The sequence below is a fragment of the Erithacus rubecula genome (assembly GCF_903797595.1).
Source record: "Erithacus rubecula genome assembly, chromosome: 4".
Lineage (NCBI taxonomy): Eukaryota > Metazoa > Chordata > Aves > Passeriformes > Muscicapidae > Erithacus > Erithacus rubecula.
The window spans coordinates 30,242,881-30,263,009 of NC_136686.1; the positions used below are offsets into that span (position 1 = coordinate 30,242,881).

The 20,129-nt window shown below is 46.5% G+C and overlaps 1 protein-coding gene across 2 annotated transcripts; it reads left to right on the forward strand.

The window, feature by feature from the left end:
* The first annotated feature begins 10,800 nt into the window (after nt 1–10,800).
* LOC306801656 (retinoic acid-induced protein 3-like) lies at nt 10,801–18,066 on the forward strand. 2 transcript variants are annotated; one of them, XM_079304888.1, is made up of 4 exons: nt 10,801–11,809; nt 14,052–15,010; nt 16,017–16,060; nt 16,742–18,066. In XM_079304888.1, exons 2-4 carry the CDS (start codon nt 14,083–14,085, stop codon nt 16,832–16,834), a joined length of 1,065 nt encoding a protein of 354 aa, XP_079161014.1. In that variant the 5' UTR covers nt 10,801–11,809; nt 14,052–14,082; the 3' UTR covers nt 16,835–18,066. The 2 variants fall into 2 exon arrangements, with proteins under 2 accessions (XP_079161014.1, XP_079161015.1); XM_079304889.1 differs by having other exon boundaries at nt 11,683–11,795.
* Nucleotides 18,067–20,129: the final 2,063 nt, after the last annotated feature.

The following is a 20,129-nucleotide window of genomic DNA, read 5'->3' on the forward strand; positions in this document are numbered from 1 at the left end:
GCTGTTATTTCTCTTGGTGGGAAAAGACTTTTGGCAAATAGAGAACTAAATCCAGCCATGGTTGGGTGACCTTGCTTTGAAGTGACTTCTGTGATCTGGATACTCATTTCTTCTGCCTTCCTGATGGCAGGACCAATATGTAAATTTCTGCTTGCTTTGCCAAAGTAAAACCATTAGCCTTTAAACCAGAATCCATGACCCTTAAAATGGATTCTGTATAGAGGGAAACAGCTTGTGAGCTTCTGTACTGCTCTGGGTTCTGCTTCAGCTGGAAGGCTTTTCTCTGTCTGAAGTGGGCGATGGGCTGAGCCTCATGTCAGAAACCAGAATTGCCTGACACACAAGGTGCTGGTACACCAGGGCAGGTGAGCATGCCTGTTCTGTATGTCAGCAGAATCCCAGAGGCAGACTTTGCATCTTTCTGCTCTCCTGAAAATTGTCCTGCAGGATTGCATCATTATCCTGCTCCCATGGTTTGATCAGATAAGGCTGGCCGAGGGATTCCACTGAGGGATTCCACTACCCTTTGGAGGCATTCAGCGGCTGTATCTCGGGACAGTGATGCCTGCAGCTGCATGAAGTTGAGGAACCACCTCTCCTGTGACTGAGGGAGAGGGAATCTCCCTGCACAGGCTGGGGTAGGGAAGCCCCTCCACCCACGAGTGCCTGGGTACAGCCACCCTCCCTGCCTTCAGGCCGTTCCACATGGACTGACTTGTTCCTTTGGAAGCATCGGCCAAGGGTGCCCTTCACATAATTAACTGACAATGATGTGCTTTGTTTCTTCAGCTGGCACGGACCTGCTGAAATCTGCTGACATCCTTCCCAGGCAAGATTTCCTCTTGCTCAGCATGTCCCACAACGTGTTGCATTAGTAAGCTTCTATTATTTGGCATTTTTTGGGGACCTCCAATCTTCTTACACCATCTTTAGCCTCTCCTACATGTTTGAATCCCTTCCTTCACCATGAAAGTCTCATGTATGCATCCCCTTTTCTAAGCACCTTCTGCACTCTCTCCTGCTTACTTTTCCCCAGTTTTGCCCCACCAAATAGCCTGCAACCAGGCCCCCTCAGCAGGGCTGTGCTTTGCTGCTCCTCCTGCATTACACTGTGGTCCTGCAGGCTCCTCTCCTGTCTGTTTAACAGGTGTCTGCCCAAGCTTCTTGCTTTCAGTTCTATTTTGCTTTTGTTTTCCAGAGTATAGGGAAGCTGTGAGCTGCCTCAGTAGTTCCCACGTGGATCTCTCCACCTTAATGGTAGTTTAGGAAACTTGTGTGCCTTGAAGCCTCTTATCAGAGGAAGTTACTACAAACCCTGTGCACACCTGCAGGCATATCCCACCTCAGCTGTTAAGGGACTGGCTGGAATTTGTGTTTCCAGGTGCTCTAGAAGATACCAAACAAGTAGGTGTATGGATAGAAAGTAGTAGAGATCCTGTTGGGCTCTCTGGGCAAGTCTCTTATTAATTAATGTTAATCTTGTTAATTCATTGACATTTCTTGTTAGGAAAACATGATTTGTTTATATTCAACAACTTGTTTCAACTCATTACTTGTAGTAGTCAACTCTTTTTGATAAGTTACAAGAAATATGGTTAGATTTAGGGCAAAACAATCAAAATTTTGTGCTGTCCTGCAAAGTTAGGATGCATCCTAACCAGTAATAGTTTCAACAGTGTCATTATTCTACTCAATGATTATAAATGAGTAGTTAAGAAAGTCAGATTTCAATTGGCCAGCTGAGGTTTTAACCATGCACACATCTAGATTAACCACTCCGGAGATTGGGGATTATCAACTGTTATGTAATAGCAGACTTTTTTTTTTTTTTTTTAATTGGAACAGGACTGTTAACAGATGCTGCATTTGCTAAAAAAATCAGATTATAATGTAACACATCCAAAATGCGTGCTTTGTTTGGCAGAATCATGCATGTGGATTGCTGCTTTTCTTTGCCTTTACCTCTAGTGACAGCACACTGCTAATCAGGCAGGTGAATTATTAGAGTTGGATTTAGCTCTTATTTGGGTTGTTAAGTAAGAACTGAAGCTGGTTTGGTTCAGTTCTGGTTCCACACAGCTTCAGATCTACTGTGTGAGTTCAGTTCTGACTGAGGGAAAGCTAACTCCATGTACTGTAAAATCTCAGAGTAACTTGAATCCCATGTGCATCACAACTCTGTAATTTGATAAAGCCCTTAGAGCAATAATGTTGCTCAAATCCATAGCATGTGTGGGTAGGATCTCTTCATTCACATACAGCATAGGATGTTTTTTTCAAATTAATTCCTCCCACATAATGGGATGTGCTGTGTGCCAAGCAGAAGGTCTGTGCTAAAATCTGTAGTGATTCTTTTTGCCTTTTAAGATGTAGGCACATAGACACTGAATTTTCTGTGTGATCAAATAAACCTCCCCACAGGCCCTAGAGAGGGAATAATGTGTGCTTGTTGAAATGCATCAGCACTACCTGGTGCCCAAAAGCTGATGGGTCTTATCCTGGGTGAGATCCTGTCGCTCTAAGCCTAGGAAGCACCAAAAAAAATACAGTAACACAGGCTTTATTCAGAAAGCAGAAGTGATTTATTGCAGAACTAGACACATTTTTATAGACTGGTTTGCAGAACCAAGGATAGAAAAAAGCTTATTGGTCTAAGGAAGACATCATCTCTTGTAAACATGCTTTCACCAAAACATCACGTTCTTCATGCACTCCTCCTTTCTACAACACCAGATGTTAGACTTTGTTATTAATTCTTTCACTTTTGTTTTCCTTTGAGTAGCTTGGGAAAACTCAAACTGCTTTTTCCTTTGATTCTCACCAGCATCCACAAGGTCCTTTCTGCATCCAGGGATTCCTGGAAAAAGCAATATATAACCTTTTAAGGAGAACTACTTGTGTTCCCATTGATATTTCATTACTGCAAACAAATGCCTGTTATAGCAGTTTGTTCTTAATGAACAACAAAGGGATTATCAGGCAATGCAACAACTTTGAAAGAGGAGAAGAACCTGTTGCAGAGAGGCAAAGCTTCTCTTTGCCAGACCACGCACACACCAAGAGGCATCCCTCATCTCTGATGCTTTCCTGGATTGCTCATACCATTAGCTGAAGCTGTGTTTGCATTTCTGAAGAAGTTAATTGGCAATTAAATCTCCACTCAACCTTTCCCTGGGGTATGGCTGTCACTTAGAGTGTTGCTTTTGTTTACCAAGCAAAACAGCCTGGGCTGCTGGGTCTGGAGAGCAATGGGGAGTCCAGGGGCTGCCATGGGAGGCTGGTCCTTCACACCCAGCAGCCAGCTAAGTGGCCAGGAAAGAAGCACAGCACATCCAGAAAGGGGCTCCTGAGGTTGGAATTACTGGTCCAAATTGTTGCACAGGCTCTCTTTCTCTTCATAGTGCAAGCCAGAACTTTGTACACCTCTGTTTCAGCCAAGTCCTCTCCATTTGGCTATTAATAATGACTGCACACTGATGTTCTTCCCCCTAGCTTAGGGGAGCTCCTAGGTTGTCAAGAAGTTTGGAAGAGAAATAATAAATGCCAAGGACATGGCAATCAGTTGTAATTTTTTGTCTAGTTCAGACCTTACCTTCTCCTAGCCCTGGGGACAACATTCAGTCTGGAAGTTCACATTTAACAGTTTAATGCTATTTTCTAATACAATATTGCTGCTTGTTATTCTAAACATTGCAATTTTACAACATCTTTAGTGACTGTAGCAAATGTGAGACAGCAAATGCTTCCACAGGCTTATCTGAAATCAAGAGGAGTTAAAGGAAGATGTGAGGTGAGACAAGGAAACTATCTCAGCAGCAGATCAAGAGACACTTATGAGTTCTGACAGCTGGTCTGAATTGTCACTGGAAATTTCCATGTGACTTCTGATAGAATAATTTTGGTCAAATGAGTGAGGAAGAGTATCTGCGTATGTGGGAATGTTTAAGACTATATTTGAGGGATTCTTTTTTCTTTGCAGAAAACTTAAAACAATTATAGTAGGAATTTTATGCACAGACTGCATTTTAACTTTCCCTTTGAGATTTTCACTCTATCGTGAAAGATTTAAAAGGAGAATAATTAAATAGATTCCATTAGGCCTCTGCTTCAGTTCTCAAGTACTTAATCTGTCTGGCTAGGATTCAAATCTATGGCCTGAAGTGCTCCATCTTTAAAAAACTGAGCCACTGAACAAGATGGCACTTAAAGAGGGCACATCTTTTGGGTCTGGTTCACAAAGCAAAGACCTATTGCAGAGGAATAGATATGCTACATATCCTGCTGTGAATTTTCTATGGAAAACCATTTCCAGTGATGCTCCTGGCTTGCAATCACCTGTTCTTTCTCAACCTGTCTTACTCCCTCTTCCATTCCTAACTTGTCATTGCCTTCTCTTGCTCTTCCCTCCCCTAGCTACCACTTCCACCAACAGCACCCTCACACCTGCAAGCCCTGCATTTTTATTTAGGTTTAGTGGACATTGCCCAGAGGCAAAAGTGTGGCAGGCAGTGCAAGGCTGGGTGTGGCTGACAGAGGGGTGTGTGTATGTGCCTGCTGAAATTAGGCAGAAACTGCAGAAAGAGGCATCCTTTTACAGAGGCCAACAGGAATGCTATCAGGCCTCTGAAACACACCCATGAGGTTGGTATGTCCCTTAGGGAGCTCAGTGTCTCTGGTGATACCTGGGACTTGGAGATTTCATAAAGCATCTGCTGTGATTAGCAAGTAGGGTGAAGGGGAATTTGAGGGACCTTAACACTGATGCAACAACTGGTCACTTCTGGCAAACACTGCATGTAGAGAATAATTTAAGAAAAGGGTTATCTGGGAGGAGTAAAGAGCTGAAATGCAGTCCTGGGGCTCCAGTGAGGCAGTATGCAGGGATGCTTATGTGCCTGTGTTGTCCTCGAAGCTGGAAGAGCAACACACTCACCTCAATGCACACCAGGATGGAGGAAGCAGTGGAAGGAGACCTGCATCCATAATCTTGTGCCAAGTGAAAAGAGGGTGCCTAGAAATCTACTGGCCTTTTAAATAGATGATACTGAGCTCTGTTGCCCAGCCAGCTCCATCCTCCACCCAGGATGAGTGTCCTAAGCAATCATCTGGGCTCCCCCAGCAGTGATGGAACCCACTGCCATCAGTGCATGAGATGTCCAGGCTTCCAGGGCATACCATCCACCTGTGCCAGAAACCAAGTGTTTCCCCAGGCTCCTGGGTTGCCACAGGGGAGGGGAGCCCTCAGGATTTGAATGAAAAGGCATTTTGGGTATGCTGAAAACATGGCTCTAGCCCTAGCCTGATAAAGCACACATCCTGCTTTTCCTCTGTCTCATCTCTGAGCATTTGCAAGCCTATGGTGGTCTTTTTGGCACACACACACTGGGCTGGGGAAGGATTTCAGCATGGATCAAGCTAGTATTCCCTTGATGGATGCTGACATCTGAGTGGGTCCTTGAGTGACCCTGGAAGATATCTTTTCTTATGGAGTTTTATGGTCATCTATAATCAGGGCCAAGCAACAAACTTTATCTTGGGTGAACAATCAAGCAGAAGTGAGGCGTTGGCTTTATAAGTCATTTATATTTAGTTTGGTAACTATTACTCACTGGAATTTCTGCTAGGTAAGCACTGGCCTGGCACTTCTAACAGTCTCCAGCTCTAACCCACAGGAAGATAAACCATCTCCCCTCAAATCCCCTCACAGACTGGAATGCCCATGGCTCCTGGGAGATGGCTGTGTCTGTGGAGCAGAGCAGAGCAGGCAGATGGAGTCCCCAGCTCTGTCTGCCTGAGCTGTGCTGCCAACCCAGCAGAAACTGCACAGAAGAGACTCTTTCTCCCAGGACTGCAGCAAGACATCCTTCAGTAGGGCTAGCACCAGAGCATTGTGTATTATCATGTTCTTTGCTCACATTTTCCTGAAGCCTGACTGAGATTCCCATGGTGCTTCTCTACATGGCTCCTCAGCACTCTCCAGCTCCAGGAGGTGACACCGGGATTTGTGACATACAGAGAACAAGAACTGCCTGCCCTGGGCACCTGCTCTAAACTGTAAGAAAATATTTGGGATCAATAGGTTGTGAATTCAACTACTTGACCTTATCTTACAAGTGTTCTTTATATTTTTTTTTCCCCTGATGCTCATTTCTGTCAAGGAAAATCATAGCATTGGTTAAAGGTTAGTCTACACACACTGACCACAACGGCTGGCTTCTTCCCAGCTGTGGTTCTGCAGTCAGTAGCAGATTTGTATGTAGACATTTAATAGAATCAATAAGGTCAGAAAAAATCTTCAAGCCCAACCAGATATGTCTGATTAAACATGTAAACACAACTGTATTTTGGATAATTTATCCAGGAGAGACAGTATTGAGTTTATGCCAGCTTTTATGTTGGCTGCATGGGGACACAGATCTGTACTTGCATGAAGAAGCTTGTTGATAAAAAATAATCCAAAATCTATCAATGTTTTGGGGTTTTTTTTTTTTTCCTTTTCTGATGAAAACTAAAAGGGAGGAGTGATTTATGTGAGATCTTAGCTTTTCTTTGTGCTATTGTGATGGTGTTTGATCCAGAAGCAGTAAAGAAGAATTTTCTGTATCATTGAGCAGGATTGTTTTTGTGTGCAGCCTGATTCCCAGGAATGTTTCTTGCATAGAAGCAGTCTCCTGCAGAGCCTCTTACCCAAGACACTGCTGGCAGGAGAAATCAGATCCCAGGGCAGGGTGGCTATCTCAGAATCTCTACTGCCAACAGCCACCCAGGAAAGATGGAGCCTGATCCTCTCCCAGAGAGAATCTCAGCCAGTTTTTGCAACCCCACATCTCACCATGTGGAGTGGACAAGGAGGGAAAAGGGGAAATACTTCAGACACAGTGGGCAAAGAATGACAAAAGGAGCAACATTAGTGGCCACACAAGGGTACTGAAACCAGGACTGGGAACAAACAAGGAAAGCAAAGGCTGACTCCTCCTGGACTGCTTTGCTGAGAGTCTCTCTGTCATGTCCCACTAGCTAAAGATGCAGCCAGACATCCTTCTCTCCTAAATCATTACCCCAGCCCTGGAGTCAGTCTTTCCAGGAGAGAGCAAATAAAGATCCTCCTGGATCTTCCCTGGCCTGTCTTCCTTTCTAGGGGTATGTTTTCAGATCCCTTGTTTACTGAGAGTTACTTTGCTAAAATGTCTGTTGTATATATACAATACCCAGTCATCCATATCAGGGCAACTGGCTGCTTTGGGAATGCATCAGCATAAAAGCAGATGAGGTTAATGTCATAAAGGAGGGCTGGAGCATTCTTTGCTGAACTGATAAGTGAATGGCACAGGAAACCTCCAGGAAACTACATCTAGAGGAATGGCTCAGTTGTCATGAGTGAAATGTTTATCAGCACATTGTTGAAAATCCTAAAAGAGGTGATTAATTAATTTTTTGAACATGTTCACAGCCTTAAAAAGCACCAGTTTTGTTCTATGAAAAGGCCCTTCCTAGCCAAACTGATCACAGTCACAGTTTCAGCTGTTCCCCCCTTATTTCTGCCCATTTTTCCTCCAGCTTCCACACTTATGGAGTATGAGAGACTGTGATACCTGTCCCCTGGCACAGGAGCAAGTCCAAGGCAGGAACTCAGCACAGGTTCATCAGGTACTCCAGGAGCCACCCCCTGCCCCTGTGTTTCCAGGTATCAGGCTGTTCACCCCTGGGATTGCATGCAGAAGTGATCCTGTTTGCAGCATTGCAGAGCATCATGCTCCTAGCAGAGGACCAGGCAGTCCATTTCCATAAGCAAGGTCTTCTCACCAATTAGGAATGCTGTAGCAGTGAATTCACAAGTTTGAAAGTTTCTATTTATAGGATATACTCAAAAAACATTGATTTCAATATTTTAATATGTCCCCTTGTCCTTTTCTTGACAAAATCTCTCCTTTTCCTAGTAAATGAAAGTCCTGTACCAGGAATTAGGGCATTTGGGAGCCAGGAAAAGAAAGGTGTTGGCCAAAACCAGCTCATTTAAAGAAGGGAACTTCCTCTTCTGAGAGGAGGCAGCACTCAGCTCAGAAAGCAAAGCATTGATACATACCAGAAATGTTTATATTTTTCCTGAGACTGAAAATGGCAGGGAGCACAGCATGCATTTTGGAAGCACTGATAGCTGCAGAGAGAAATAAAGGCTCTGAAGGACACCAGAATGTGTTTCTTTTGCATTATTTTAGATAATATTTACTTTTTGGTGCAACACTCTTCATTTCCAAAGGAAAACTATTCAATCTTTTGAGTCTTAGAGTTTTTGGTAATCCTTGGATACATGTTTTCAAAGCCAGAACATGAGGGATTCAAGGACAGGACACCCAGGAGAAAGTCCAATATGAAAAGATCCCACATGTCCCTTTCCAGAAATGACACCCTCTCCCTTGTTTTGTCTGCTGTCTAAGGCAATGGTGCCCTGAACTGGCTGGCTGAAGACCCATCATCTCTGTGCCAGGCTCTTTCCAAGAGTGTCATAATGTTTATACCTGAACTGATTTAAAGCTGAAGAAAACGGATGGAGCAGGATGGGGTGGAGCTTGCTGTAATGTTAGCTCAGGATGACTGTGATAAGCACTGGCAGGGGGATGTTTTTCAGGGAGCAAGGCTGTTCTTATGTTATTAAGCTATCTGTTGTGCACAGGTAGCTAAGCAGAAGGAATGTCACAAGCCCATTCACAATGCAGCCAATATCGCCAGTCAAACATAAACATGTTATTTAGACACATTCCAGAGCGCCATGCACCATCTCTCCCCAGGCATCTGCTTGCCTTATTACTTGTCTTAATAAAAGATGCTATCTCAGTCCCTGCACCTCCCAGACCTGCTTCCTCCCCCGTGCCTGGCTGAGCTGAGGGGGCTGCAGCATTCTGCCGTTTGCTGGGACACTAAGCCAGAGGAGAAGGGCTGGCCCAGGGCACTGGGCAGCACTGGGCACTCCCACCCCACATGGGGGAGCAGAGCCAGGCAATGCCAGCAGCAAGAAGGGGCAGGGAGCAGAGCTGACTCAGAGGGAGAGCCCAGCCCTCATCCTGCTGCCTAGAACTGGGAGTTGTGGGTGCCTGATGCCCAAAGGGGTCAGACCCTGCTGCTGTCCCTGACTCTCCTTGTCAACAGTCACTATCCTGCCCACTGCCAGCAGCCAGCTTGCTTGCCCAGGGCTGCAATATGGCCAAAGCAAGCAGTTTTGCTATCAACAGCCTCCCACCTAAAGGAACTTCCAACATTGCCAGCATTTTGCTGCTGGATTGTGTTTAAATTATTTTGGAGATTTGCTATGCAATTCAGCTGTCAAGTGTAAAGATCTGTATCATTCTCTTGTCTCCATCTCTCTTGGAAAGAAATAGGTCATTCTAAGGTGTGATTTGGTTTGCCTTGAAGCAGAACAACTGCAACTACCCTGGAAATAGCCCTTTCCACCAAATGTAAAGGGAATCCACATGACTGCCTCCATTGAAGAAGTCTGCTCTTTAGACACCTAGGAGTCAATTTGATTGCCCATACACTGCTGCCTAGGGTCATTTGGTATTTTCTGTGTTATTTAGCATGAACTAATGCTCCAGAAGTATTGATTTCCACAGCTCTTCTATCTTATATGCCATCCCTATGGTGTTCACTGAATAACAGGCAACAGAGCTACAGTACCTTCAATTAACTATTTACCTATGCTGGTGTACCAGAATTAAGTCCTTACAGTGGACTAAGAATCTGCATATAAGATGGGCATCTCAGCTCTGAAATAGCCAGGGAGATTGAGCACTCAGTCCATTTGTTCTTACAAAGGTGATTTGAGATGCCTAAGGGTATCAGAAACATCTTCACAGGACTGCCAGATCTGATAGAGGAGGTATGGGAAATTCATGTGCTCCTGCAAGCACATCTCACCTTTCTGGTGTGATCACTGTGCCATTTTTACTGGCACAAGTAGACCAGTGGTGTCTCCCCAACCTCCCTGGCACAGTCATGGACACCATGTCTCACACTACAGTGAGTCAGCTGCCCTCAGGCTCCTAAATCGCTTGGGATTGTTTTTAAATGCAGCCCCATTAGCCTTTTGAAAGTACAGGTTATGTTTGATGACTGACTCTCATGGATTTCTCAGGCATTCTGAAAAATGCCTGTGTTACTTTTATCTTTTCTTTTTTTCCCCTGATAAAATTTGACATGGTCTATTCCATGAGGTTTTGTGTGTCTGTGTAAATGCAGGGAAGTAGTTGGCAGTCCATAATGTGCTTTGACAAGATGCAAATTGGCTGGCAGTGACCAGTGACCTTTGAAAGCTTCTTGGGATGCTTTTCTAAGACAAATTAGGTCCCACTGAGGTGGTGCTAAGCTCTCCTCCATCACTACTTATTTTCTCTTCTCATTTTTCATAACTGCCTCCTTCTTGGCTGGTTCACTAAGCCCAGGACCTGCTTTAAGGTTTAGATTAATTTCATGGAGAGAAACCTAGTATGTGTTTTCTTAAGAAACCTCAGGATTTTGCACTGAAATAAAAATAGGAAGGACATGAAGAACTGTCTTAGGGCTCAGCATGGCCCATCTCACAGTGACTCCACTGAGTGTTGCCTTTCACTGGATGAGCCACCCCTCCCTGTAGGTCCTCATGTACTTCTGAGGGGTGTGGAAGAGAGGACTCTCATACGAGTTTTGTGGCAATCTCCACGTGTGAGATTCAAAAAGGATCAGCACCCAGAAATAAGTCAAAAGCCCAAAAACAAACAAACAAATTTAACAAGCAGATGAAACACCTGTGGGGACTTAGACCTCAGCACAGGCATGTGCAGCTGCTCTACCCCCACCTGTTTTTGGGAAGGAGCACAAACTTTGTGAGGCGAGAGGGATTTTTAGTTTTAGGGCTGTGTGTAGGGATTGTGAGTGCTTCATGTGGATAGGCCTTGATGTCAATTCCTTAATCAGGATAATGAAATACTCCCAGTGAGTAACATTTAAAATAACAAATGAAGTCATGAACGCATTGGATATACTTGAGGATTTAGACGGTGCTGTGCTGATAGGTGTGTCTGGCCAGAAGCATAAAATGTAGAGCAAGGGGGAATTTGTCATTGCCTTTGTTCATTAACCATTTGGGCCAGCAATTTGGACAAAGTGACTCAGTGCTCGGGGGCAGAGCAAGGCTGGTGTGAGCAGACACGAGGAAAGCCCAGCTGCCCTTCCCAGGAAAGCAGTTTTCGCTGGCGCAGCTGGAAGGGACAAGCGGAGCAGCGTGTCCTACACACAGACCTGCTGAGAGCCCCGGGAACACAAACCAACTCTGGATCCGGGCTGGACACTCTCCCCGGGCCCGTTCCCACACCACAGCCTCCCATCGCCTCTTTAGGAGCAGTTTATCTGGCCAGAAAGCGGGCAAGGAGACAAAGGCTGGGCGCAGGGAGGGACGCGCTGCTATTCATAGCGGCGGTGCCACCCACGGGTGCCGGAGCCGGCGGGCAGCAGCGCCTTATCAGGCGGGCAGCACTGGGGCTGCCCCGGGCTCCATCCCCACCCCAGCGCAGGGCTGAGTGCCCCGCTGACGTCAGGAGCCCTTACTTCATTTCCTGGCACCGGAGCCCAATTTTCACGGCCGGGTCCTGTGGGAGAGGAGAGGCGAGGCGGTGGAACTGGAATAGGCGTGCTCGGCCCCACCTCCTCACCCTCACGCTGTTAAAGCTGCCGGCAGCGGCGGGCGCGGAGCTGCTGTGGGCCGGGACACTGCTGAGCTGGAAAAGTGCCTCTCCTAGACGGAGCCTCCCTGCTGCCTTCGCCAGGTGGAGCCAGGAAGGTAATCAGGACAATGGGTGCGGGGTGGGCCTGCCTGCTGCGGCTGGGGCGGGTGGCTGTGCGGGCCCTGGGGTGAGCTGAGGGTGCCGCCGTGCTTGGCTCTGAGGTGGGACTGCCAGCTGCAGCCGGGAAACTATTTGGAATTTGTGGGTGAACGGTGTGTTTTACGTACAAACATCAATGGGGAAGGAGGGTGGAGGGAGAAGGCTCCTCGCACAGATTGCAGAGCCCCTTGGAATTCCCAGGCACTGTTGTGGGTGCTGGGTGAGCAGCACTCACCCAGGGATGGGGTAGAGACTCCTAATTCCTCACAGGCCATCTACCCTGGGAAAAAGAGAAGGCAGTAAAAGTGGTTGCAGGTGGCCCGGTTCCCAGGTCAGGAAGGTTATTTCCATGCTGTTTGTTGCTCTGGTCAGGACCCGGAGCCATGGGTGTGCTGTCCTGAGGTCACTCACGCTGGTGCTCTGGGCTCTCCACGTGCCTCAGCAGCGAGCACCAGCCCGTATCTGCCGGAGCTGTCAACAGATAAACTAATCTAATCAACTCTAAACGTCCGCGGATAAAAGTTTAGCATCTTCTCTCTAGATTTTCAGAAAGGTTCACTATTTATTACTCATAATTGTCCAGATAACCCAGCTATCTGTGCGAGAGATCATAAATCTCCACTCCACTCCTCCATGTGTTTCCACTTAATCCGTTCTTTCCGTGTGAGTCCAAAGTTCCTGCCTATTTGAATAATTTGCATTTATGTGCAGCCTTATGAAGAGCTGCACATCTTTTACATAGTGAGGTTAGAAGCTGGAAAAATATTTTCCCAATTCAGTTATATGCAAGTCCATTGAAGCCTATCTGAGGTTGAGAGTGAGTCAGTGATATTTTCACCCTTTGTTCATCCCTTGGCTAGATTGCCATTTATTAAAAACACAATCTGCACTCACTAAAATCTGCTGGAAGGGTTTGAGAACCAGTTTCATAAATGCAGTATGTTGTTCTGGAGTGGGAAAACCAAGGCAAGTGGCATAGTAAGCACTAAAGTCTAAATTTTGCAAGGTTAATTTTTTCTTTTTCTATTAGCCCCTGGTTCTCCAGTGTGGGTCACCATTAAGGACAGGTTTGCTCATGTTTCATTGTGATATTGTATCTAAACTCCTCTTTTGATAGATTTAGAGACTCAAGCCTAACTGAGGAATTTAGTATTTAGAAATCAGTACCTGTCCCCTAGGGTCTAAACTCCCTGGGTGCCTGCATAATGGGCCATGATGTGCCAAAGGCCTCCATGCTGTGGTTTCTGCATGTGCTTCAAGCTCCCAAGAAAGCAGGGAACTTAATTCCTCTGAACAGCTCACTTTAGCTCTCTTATTCCCTGGGAGACAGGCTTGCTCAGACAGCACTGAAATCCTTGTGATGAGACAGCAGGAATGTGTTAGAGACCTTGACATCGTGTGCTTGTGGACTCCACCAGTGACTTGGTGGTTGCTTCTCACACAGTGACAGCATTGGCTCTGACATGTCAGGCTTTGAGTCAGTGCAAGGCAGTATCTTGAGGAGGAGACTTTGAGACACTCCTAATTGCTACACTGCTGTGAAGAGGGAGAAATGTGAGTTTAGGGCTAGTGGTTGGTGACCTGTATTTGCTGTTGAATTTGGGGTGAGAAGGGCTATGCTGGAAGCATAGGGGTAGGTAATCTGCAAGGTAAAAGGTGTTAAAGTTCCCCCTTCTTTCATAACACTCGTCCAAAGCCAAAAGTGTCTCAGAGAATGCAAAAGGGGGAAAATGAATGTAAAAGAAAACAAGTTTTTTGTTCTGCATTGTTCATCTCTGAATCTCCCTGGTACAAGCTACTGATTTTGTTTGAACTAACCAGAAGATCATAAACTGTGTTGTGACTAACAGCTGCTCTTGTGTCACAGAAGTGACAAGGCAACTCAGTCTCTGCAGGGCATCAAGCAATGCTTGCTGCAGCACTCACCTTCTCCCTGCTCCCCACACTCCTAGAACATTGCACAATATCAGGCACAGTGCAGAGGAACATGCAAGGTGAATTACCTCCTCCAGAGGGGCTTGGCTTGCCCTTGATGGAGAGCCAGTGCCAAACCATGAGATGACTCTGCTCCCATTGCCCCATGTCCTTAGCACTGTGCCCAGCAAGGTGGGGTTGGAAGTCTGTCCTGCCTCTCCTTCCCCACTGCTGATGGTGCCCCAATGATTGTCTTGACAGCCTGTGCTTTCTCTTTTTCTACAGCTTTGGGGAGCGTGTTCAGGAATTCGAGAGGATGACAACGTCACCACCGCCCCTAGGCTGCGGCAGCATTGGTGCTGACTACTACCTGCTGTGTGACACGGAGAAGGCCTGGGGCATTGTCCTGGAGTCCCTGGCTGCAGCAGGCATCCTCATCACCATTTTCCTCATCTGCTCGCTCTTCTTCCTAATCTGCAAAGTGCAAGACAACAGCAAGAGGCACATGATCTCCGTCTATTTCTTCTTTCTTTTAGGCACACTCGGCGTTTTTGGTCTCACTTTTGCCTTCATCATTAAACCCAACAACAGGACTCGTCCCACTCGCTTCTTCCTATTTGGAGTCCTCTTTGCTCTCTGCTTCTCGTGCCTCCTCACCCATGCCTGCAACCTCAACAAACTGGTGAGAGGAAGAAAGCCCTTCTCCTGGCGGGTGCTGCTGCTCTTACTTGTTTCATTTGCCCTGGTACAAGTTGTGATCAGCATCGAGTATTTAGTCACCATGTTTGTAAACCAGAGAGAAACATTCCTGAATATGACTCGGGAGGATGCCAACAAGGACTTTGTCATGCTTCTGATCTACGTGCTCTTCCTGATGGCTCTGACCTTCTTGGTTTCCATGTTCACATTCTGTGGGCCATACAAAAGATGGAAGAGGCATGGGGCACACATCTTTGTCACTGTCCTGTTCTCCATTGCCATTTGGGTAGTGTGGATCACTATGCTCATAAAAGGCAACACGGATTTAGGCAAAGAAATGTGGGATGATCCTGTTGTGGCCATTGCTCTAGTGTCCAATGGCTGGATTTTCCTGATAATGTATATTGTCCCCGAAATTTGTTTCCTCACTGCTCCTCTGAAGCTAGAGGACTACCCTCCAGAAAATGACTTCTGCCAGCCCAAGTTCATAAAGCAGGCAACTGGAGTGGACAACCGTGCCTACACCCAAGATGAAATTGTGCAAGGTATGGTGAAGTGAATGACTCTACTGTCCCCCTAGCCCTAAGCACACAAGCACCACTCATCACCTAAAAGAGGTGGGAGACGTACAAGAAAAGATTGGAAGATGATAGATAAATTAGAGGCTAAAAAAAAAAGATTCAGACTGATGATACTTTGGAAATGCACGTGAAAATTAATCTCCAGACATGAGGGAAATTAATTAGGACCAATGCAAAAGCTAAAGATGTATAGGAGGAGTGACAGAGTAGGAGACTTGTTGCATGTCAGGGCTGAAATATAACTCTCTGACCCTGCTATTCTTGGGAAGTCCATGTTAAAAATCAGGTGGGGTTTTTTTGTCTCTTAGTGAGGCCTGAAGAGCTGATACATATCTAGGTTATACTTGGAGGTTGGTTATTTCAGTTCTGATCATATCCATGGAAGAATGAATCCGTCATCCAAAAAGCAGTCAAGGAGGTCTTCCTTTTCCATATGAAAAAGGTCAAGGAGGTCTTGCTTTTCTGTATGCTGCCTACTTGGACAAAGCAAAATGTTCTATCATTTGAGGTTTCCTAAACCTGTGGGTAAGAGATGTGATTCCTCTGGCTGTGGATTTGCTATTGGTCATGTTTGTCACCTGGAGTCAGACCCCCAGGTTTGTGAAAGAATAGCCAAGAAGGGCTGTGCTCTCCCAGGGAATACTGTGAAGGGGGTCTTTTGCATACAAGTGGGAGGGATTTGGCTGGTGGTAGTGACAGTAATTGTGAGGCAACAGGAGGTGTCTAAACTCCAAGGCCACCTGTGTCCTGTTATTTGCAATACCATTCATTCCTGTTTCCAGAAGGAAATACTTGATGCCCTCCACCTATGGATTTTAGCCCATTCCTGCCTGCACATTGCAGTTAAATCAGTCTAAAAGCAGCTTCTTATGTAGCCACAGGCCCTCTGAGTCTCCCTTGATGTGGTATTTCCAAGCTACTGTGTAATGCTAATACACTAACTTTCCCCTGCTTTTGTCTTGTGACACAGGAAACCCTGACTACTCCCCATATGCTTCTCACTTTCAGATGAAGGTAAGTTCATGGCACCATCACCCCTTTTACCACATGCAGGCTATGGGCTATTGGTCAGGTGCTGGAAGGAAGGGAAGGAGAAGGGGCAAAGGCAGATGGACCTAGCACAGGCTCTGTGAAGGCAAGCCCATGGAACCAAGTGATTCTGTGCCATGTTTGTGGAGGTGCCTGGCTGGGAGGAAAGAAAGAGCTCCAGGGACATGGGAAGGCAAGAGGGGCCCAAGGTAAAGAGGTTGTGGTTTTCAATACTTCAGGATTTGGTACCACATAAGAAGTCCTCTCTTAGAGCATGATTCCCACAGTAGACTGTGCCCTTTCCTCTTGTGAGTGTGCTTATTTCCTCAGCCCATGTCCTAATGTATTCCCACCAGCAGACACTGGAAGTTGCAGTGTAGATCCAGAGCAGGCAGTCTGCATGTTCACCTGTCCATTCACCAGTCCTCCTTCAGACCACAGCCTAGCCAGGTCCAGTAGCTCACATCAAGTTCCCACATGTCCTCTGCTGTCATGTCTCCATCACTAATTTGTTCTGCCAGGATCCTCTTCCACAGCCTTATTGGTCACATTCTCAGGAAACCTTCAGCTCTGTTTCTCCCTTCTTTCCTTTGTTTTCTTTATAAGCCTTGTTTTATTACTTGTGTCCAGTTTGCAGAGGTAAAGACTTGTGTGCTTCCTTTCCAGGCCATTGAACCCCAGAATGATTTCTCCATCCCTCGCCCCAAGGCCCGCACAAGCCCATACCATGACTACACTGGTGGGAAAAGCCCCATGTAGCAGCTCCACAGTCAGCAGAGACTAAGTGCCCCTCAGCAGAGGCATGGGGAATGGGCCACGTGGTGACAAGTGAGATGATCCTGCACAAGAGTCAACCCACACCAGCAAAAATGGAGAGGGATCCTCTTTCCCACACACAGGCATCTTTGTAGCTCCCTGTTATTCTTCAGACATAGCTTTCAGACACAGCCCTGGCCATCCTGTCCCTGCTCACTCTGTCTCCATGGAATGGAGCTTCTCTGTCTGATGGAAGAGCATCCTGGCCTATTTTCAGCAGGAATGCTGGAGAAGCAGGAAGAGCATCAGCTGGGTCTGTGACTGGCTTTGCCCCAGACAGGACCTGCTTTAATCAGCTCATGGGGGTGCCTGCACCCCTCAGCTGATGGGAGAAGAGGAAGGACCAGGAGCATCAGCCCTACACATTCCTTCCTCCTGCCCACCCATGAAGACATCTCAGGTACTACTGAGGACATTTTTATGTATTGTGTGCCCATTCCCAGCCCTCCCTGGCTGTCTTCCAGAGATCAGTGGAGAAGAGACAGAGAGGAAGAGCATTCCTTTTTTCATCTTCACATTTGCCCCCAGCACCTTCCTCATCATCTAGGGACCATGCTGGAGATGGGGGAGAAAACTTAAAGACATAAAACCATCTACACCAATTTACCCTGACACCTGTTCAAATTCATGTTCTAACAGTTTCCTTTCCAGTTCTGATTCTTAACCATGTGCCCCAGCTGAGCTCCCCAAGGTGCCTGCTCCCCTACAAACTCTCCCTCCCCACCCTGGCCACTCCAGGCTGTGGATCTCCAAAGACAAAGCCTCTTCCATGTGGCTCCTTGCAATACCCTGGTGGGATATAATCGTGTGAACCCTGAATCTTGGCCTCTTCCTGAGTGTGTCTGGTATTAACACAAACATTTCCCAAGCAGCCAGGTTACAGAGGGCAGACAGCCTTCTTCCCAGGTATGAGTGAGCAAAAGTGTATGTGTGTGTGTGTGTGTGTGTGTGTATGGGGTGTGGTCTGCACCCTGGTGATGAGCAATGAGTCTGCAGAGTTGAATCATTCTGTAACCTGCCTTGCATTTGATAAGTAGCTTTCCAAGGGATTTCATATAAACTACAGAGAGCTCTCCAAGTGGGTGTGTGTGGTACACTGGCATCTGACACAGCTGTATATTTATTTAGGACTTTGTATATGGACTGTTTAATTAATAAAAACCCAAAGAGCCTGAGTATGAGAAACTGGTGTTCTTCCTTGGGAATGTGATCCCTGTGATGGCTGGTGGGGTGGTAGCAATAGCTCTCCATGGGTTGAGGTGGGCCACCTGGGAGGTTGCACATAAGGAAAAATGGCAGAGATGCTTCTTTGATGCTGTTGTGGACCAAAGATCAGCTGTTTGAGGGTGCAGAAGAAGGGTTAGTAGCTTCTTCATGCTACTTTTCTTGAATAAAGTTGATTCAATGTTAGGAGTGCTTAAGAAATGAGGAAATACAGATCTAAGCCACAAGAAAATCTTATCACTGAAGATGATGATAATTTTTAAACCTGAGGTTATGATTTCCCTTTTAGAGGGTGCTGTCCCATGAGATACTACATGGTGTGTTATGCTACCACATACCCTTATGCTCTTGGCAAGTAAACCCCTTCCTCAGGCACAGTGCTGTCTAGAATCAGGCTGCCTGGGTCTTCCCCACTCTGCCTACCAGCACTGAAGGGCAGCACAAGGACATCTGAGGCTTCAGAATCCCTTGGCATGAGAAAGATCCCTCCTGGGGATTGATTTTGAAATGTATCACAGGATAACCTGCCTTTTCCTAGTAATTTTGATGTGGAAATGATGCTAGCCATCCCTCCTCTTTTCTCTTCCACCTGCACAGTCCACAGGTGTGACATGGAGGATGAGGGAGAAAACTCAAGGATGCCAATATGACATTGGAGAGCAGGCTGGGAAAAGGGTTTGTGAAGCTGTGATGCAACTTGTTGATTTGCAGACTGAAGGTAGGAGGGATATGCTTGAAACAGCAGCTAAATTTCAAGAAATTAGCTTTTCAAGCAGATGCGGTGTCATTGATAACTGTAGTAAGTCCTAGGATGATTAAAAAAATGTGTTGAGAGCCAGCTGCTCTGCTTCAGTGGAATCTGGTGAGCAAAGGAGCAGGCTAACAGGAGAAATAGGGGTGAAGTGTGCTTTTACCATATGTTTTCCATATCCCAGACACTTAACCAACTCCTCCACTAACTGCCACAGACCAGAAAGCACCTCCCAATGTGCCTTGGCCCCCAGAGGCAGCAGAACTAGGAGGGATGAGAAACATCATTTGCACTCCCATTGAATCAGGGCATGGTGATTTTCTTGATTATTTGGTTGTTACTGTGTGTGCTGCTTGGCAGAGAATGAAAATCTCTTTCCATGGTTTTAGAGTGCCTTTTAGAGTAATTTTTTTAAACCTCTGTCATTATACAAATACTAATCTGCCCAGGGTTATTTTGCACTTGTTTGATATTAAAGCAGCTTTGTGTGAGAGCTCATTTAAATGCCAAAATAAACATGAATTTATGTGGAACTTGGCACTGCTGGGTAAGGGGTGCTGCTGTGCTGCAGGCTTCTCACACCTCGGGAGAGACTTTTGGAAAAGCAGCAGTTTCCTCTCTCCTTATAATTGAGCCTAAACCAAACCAGCTGGCCACTTAGTCACACACAGATCCCAGGGAAATCCTAAACTGGTGGGGCCAGACAGACTGGACCCAGAAGGAGCAAGTGAGTTGAGGAGGCAGGATCCTAGTGCTGTTTTTTCTGAAACAGCAGTTTTTTCTGCTCACTGTAAACCTAGTAAGGCTCATCCCTACCCTCCCTCCTGCACAGGACTCCCTTGGTGGAGGTTGCAGGTGCTCTGCCTTCAGGGCCCTCTGGTTTCCAGTCCCTCCCCTCCCTTTTTAAGGAGACCAGAGAAGGGCTGGCACACAGCACACCTGGATTATGAAAGCAGCCAGGATTATCAGGAGGCGGGATAAACCGCTGAACTTCAGGTCAGGGGTGTCATGGGAAAAAAAAGCAAAGAGGGACAAAAACACTGTTTGGTCCCAGGACCTTCAGGGTCACCATCCCATGGCCTTGCCAGGGCTGTAGGGCTCCACGTGCCTGGCCAGGAGTGAACGTGGAGGGTGCAATAAACCCTTGGGGCACAGACCCAGGTCAGTGGTGACACAGCTTGGAATGGGGAGGAACCTTGCTGGGGTCATCTCCCAAATGCTCCCTGCCCCTTCTGGCAGCTGGTGCCAGTGCCACCCTCCCTG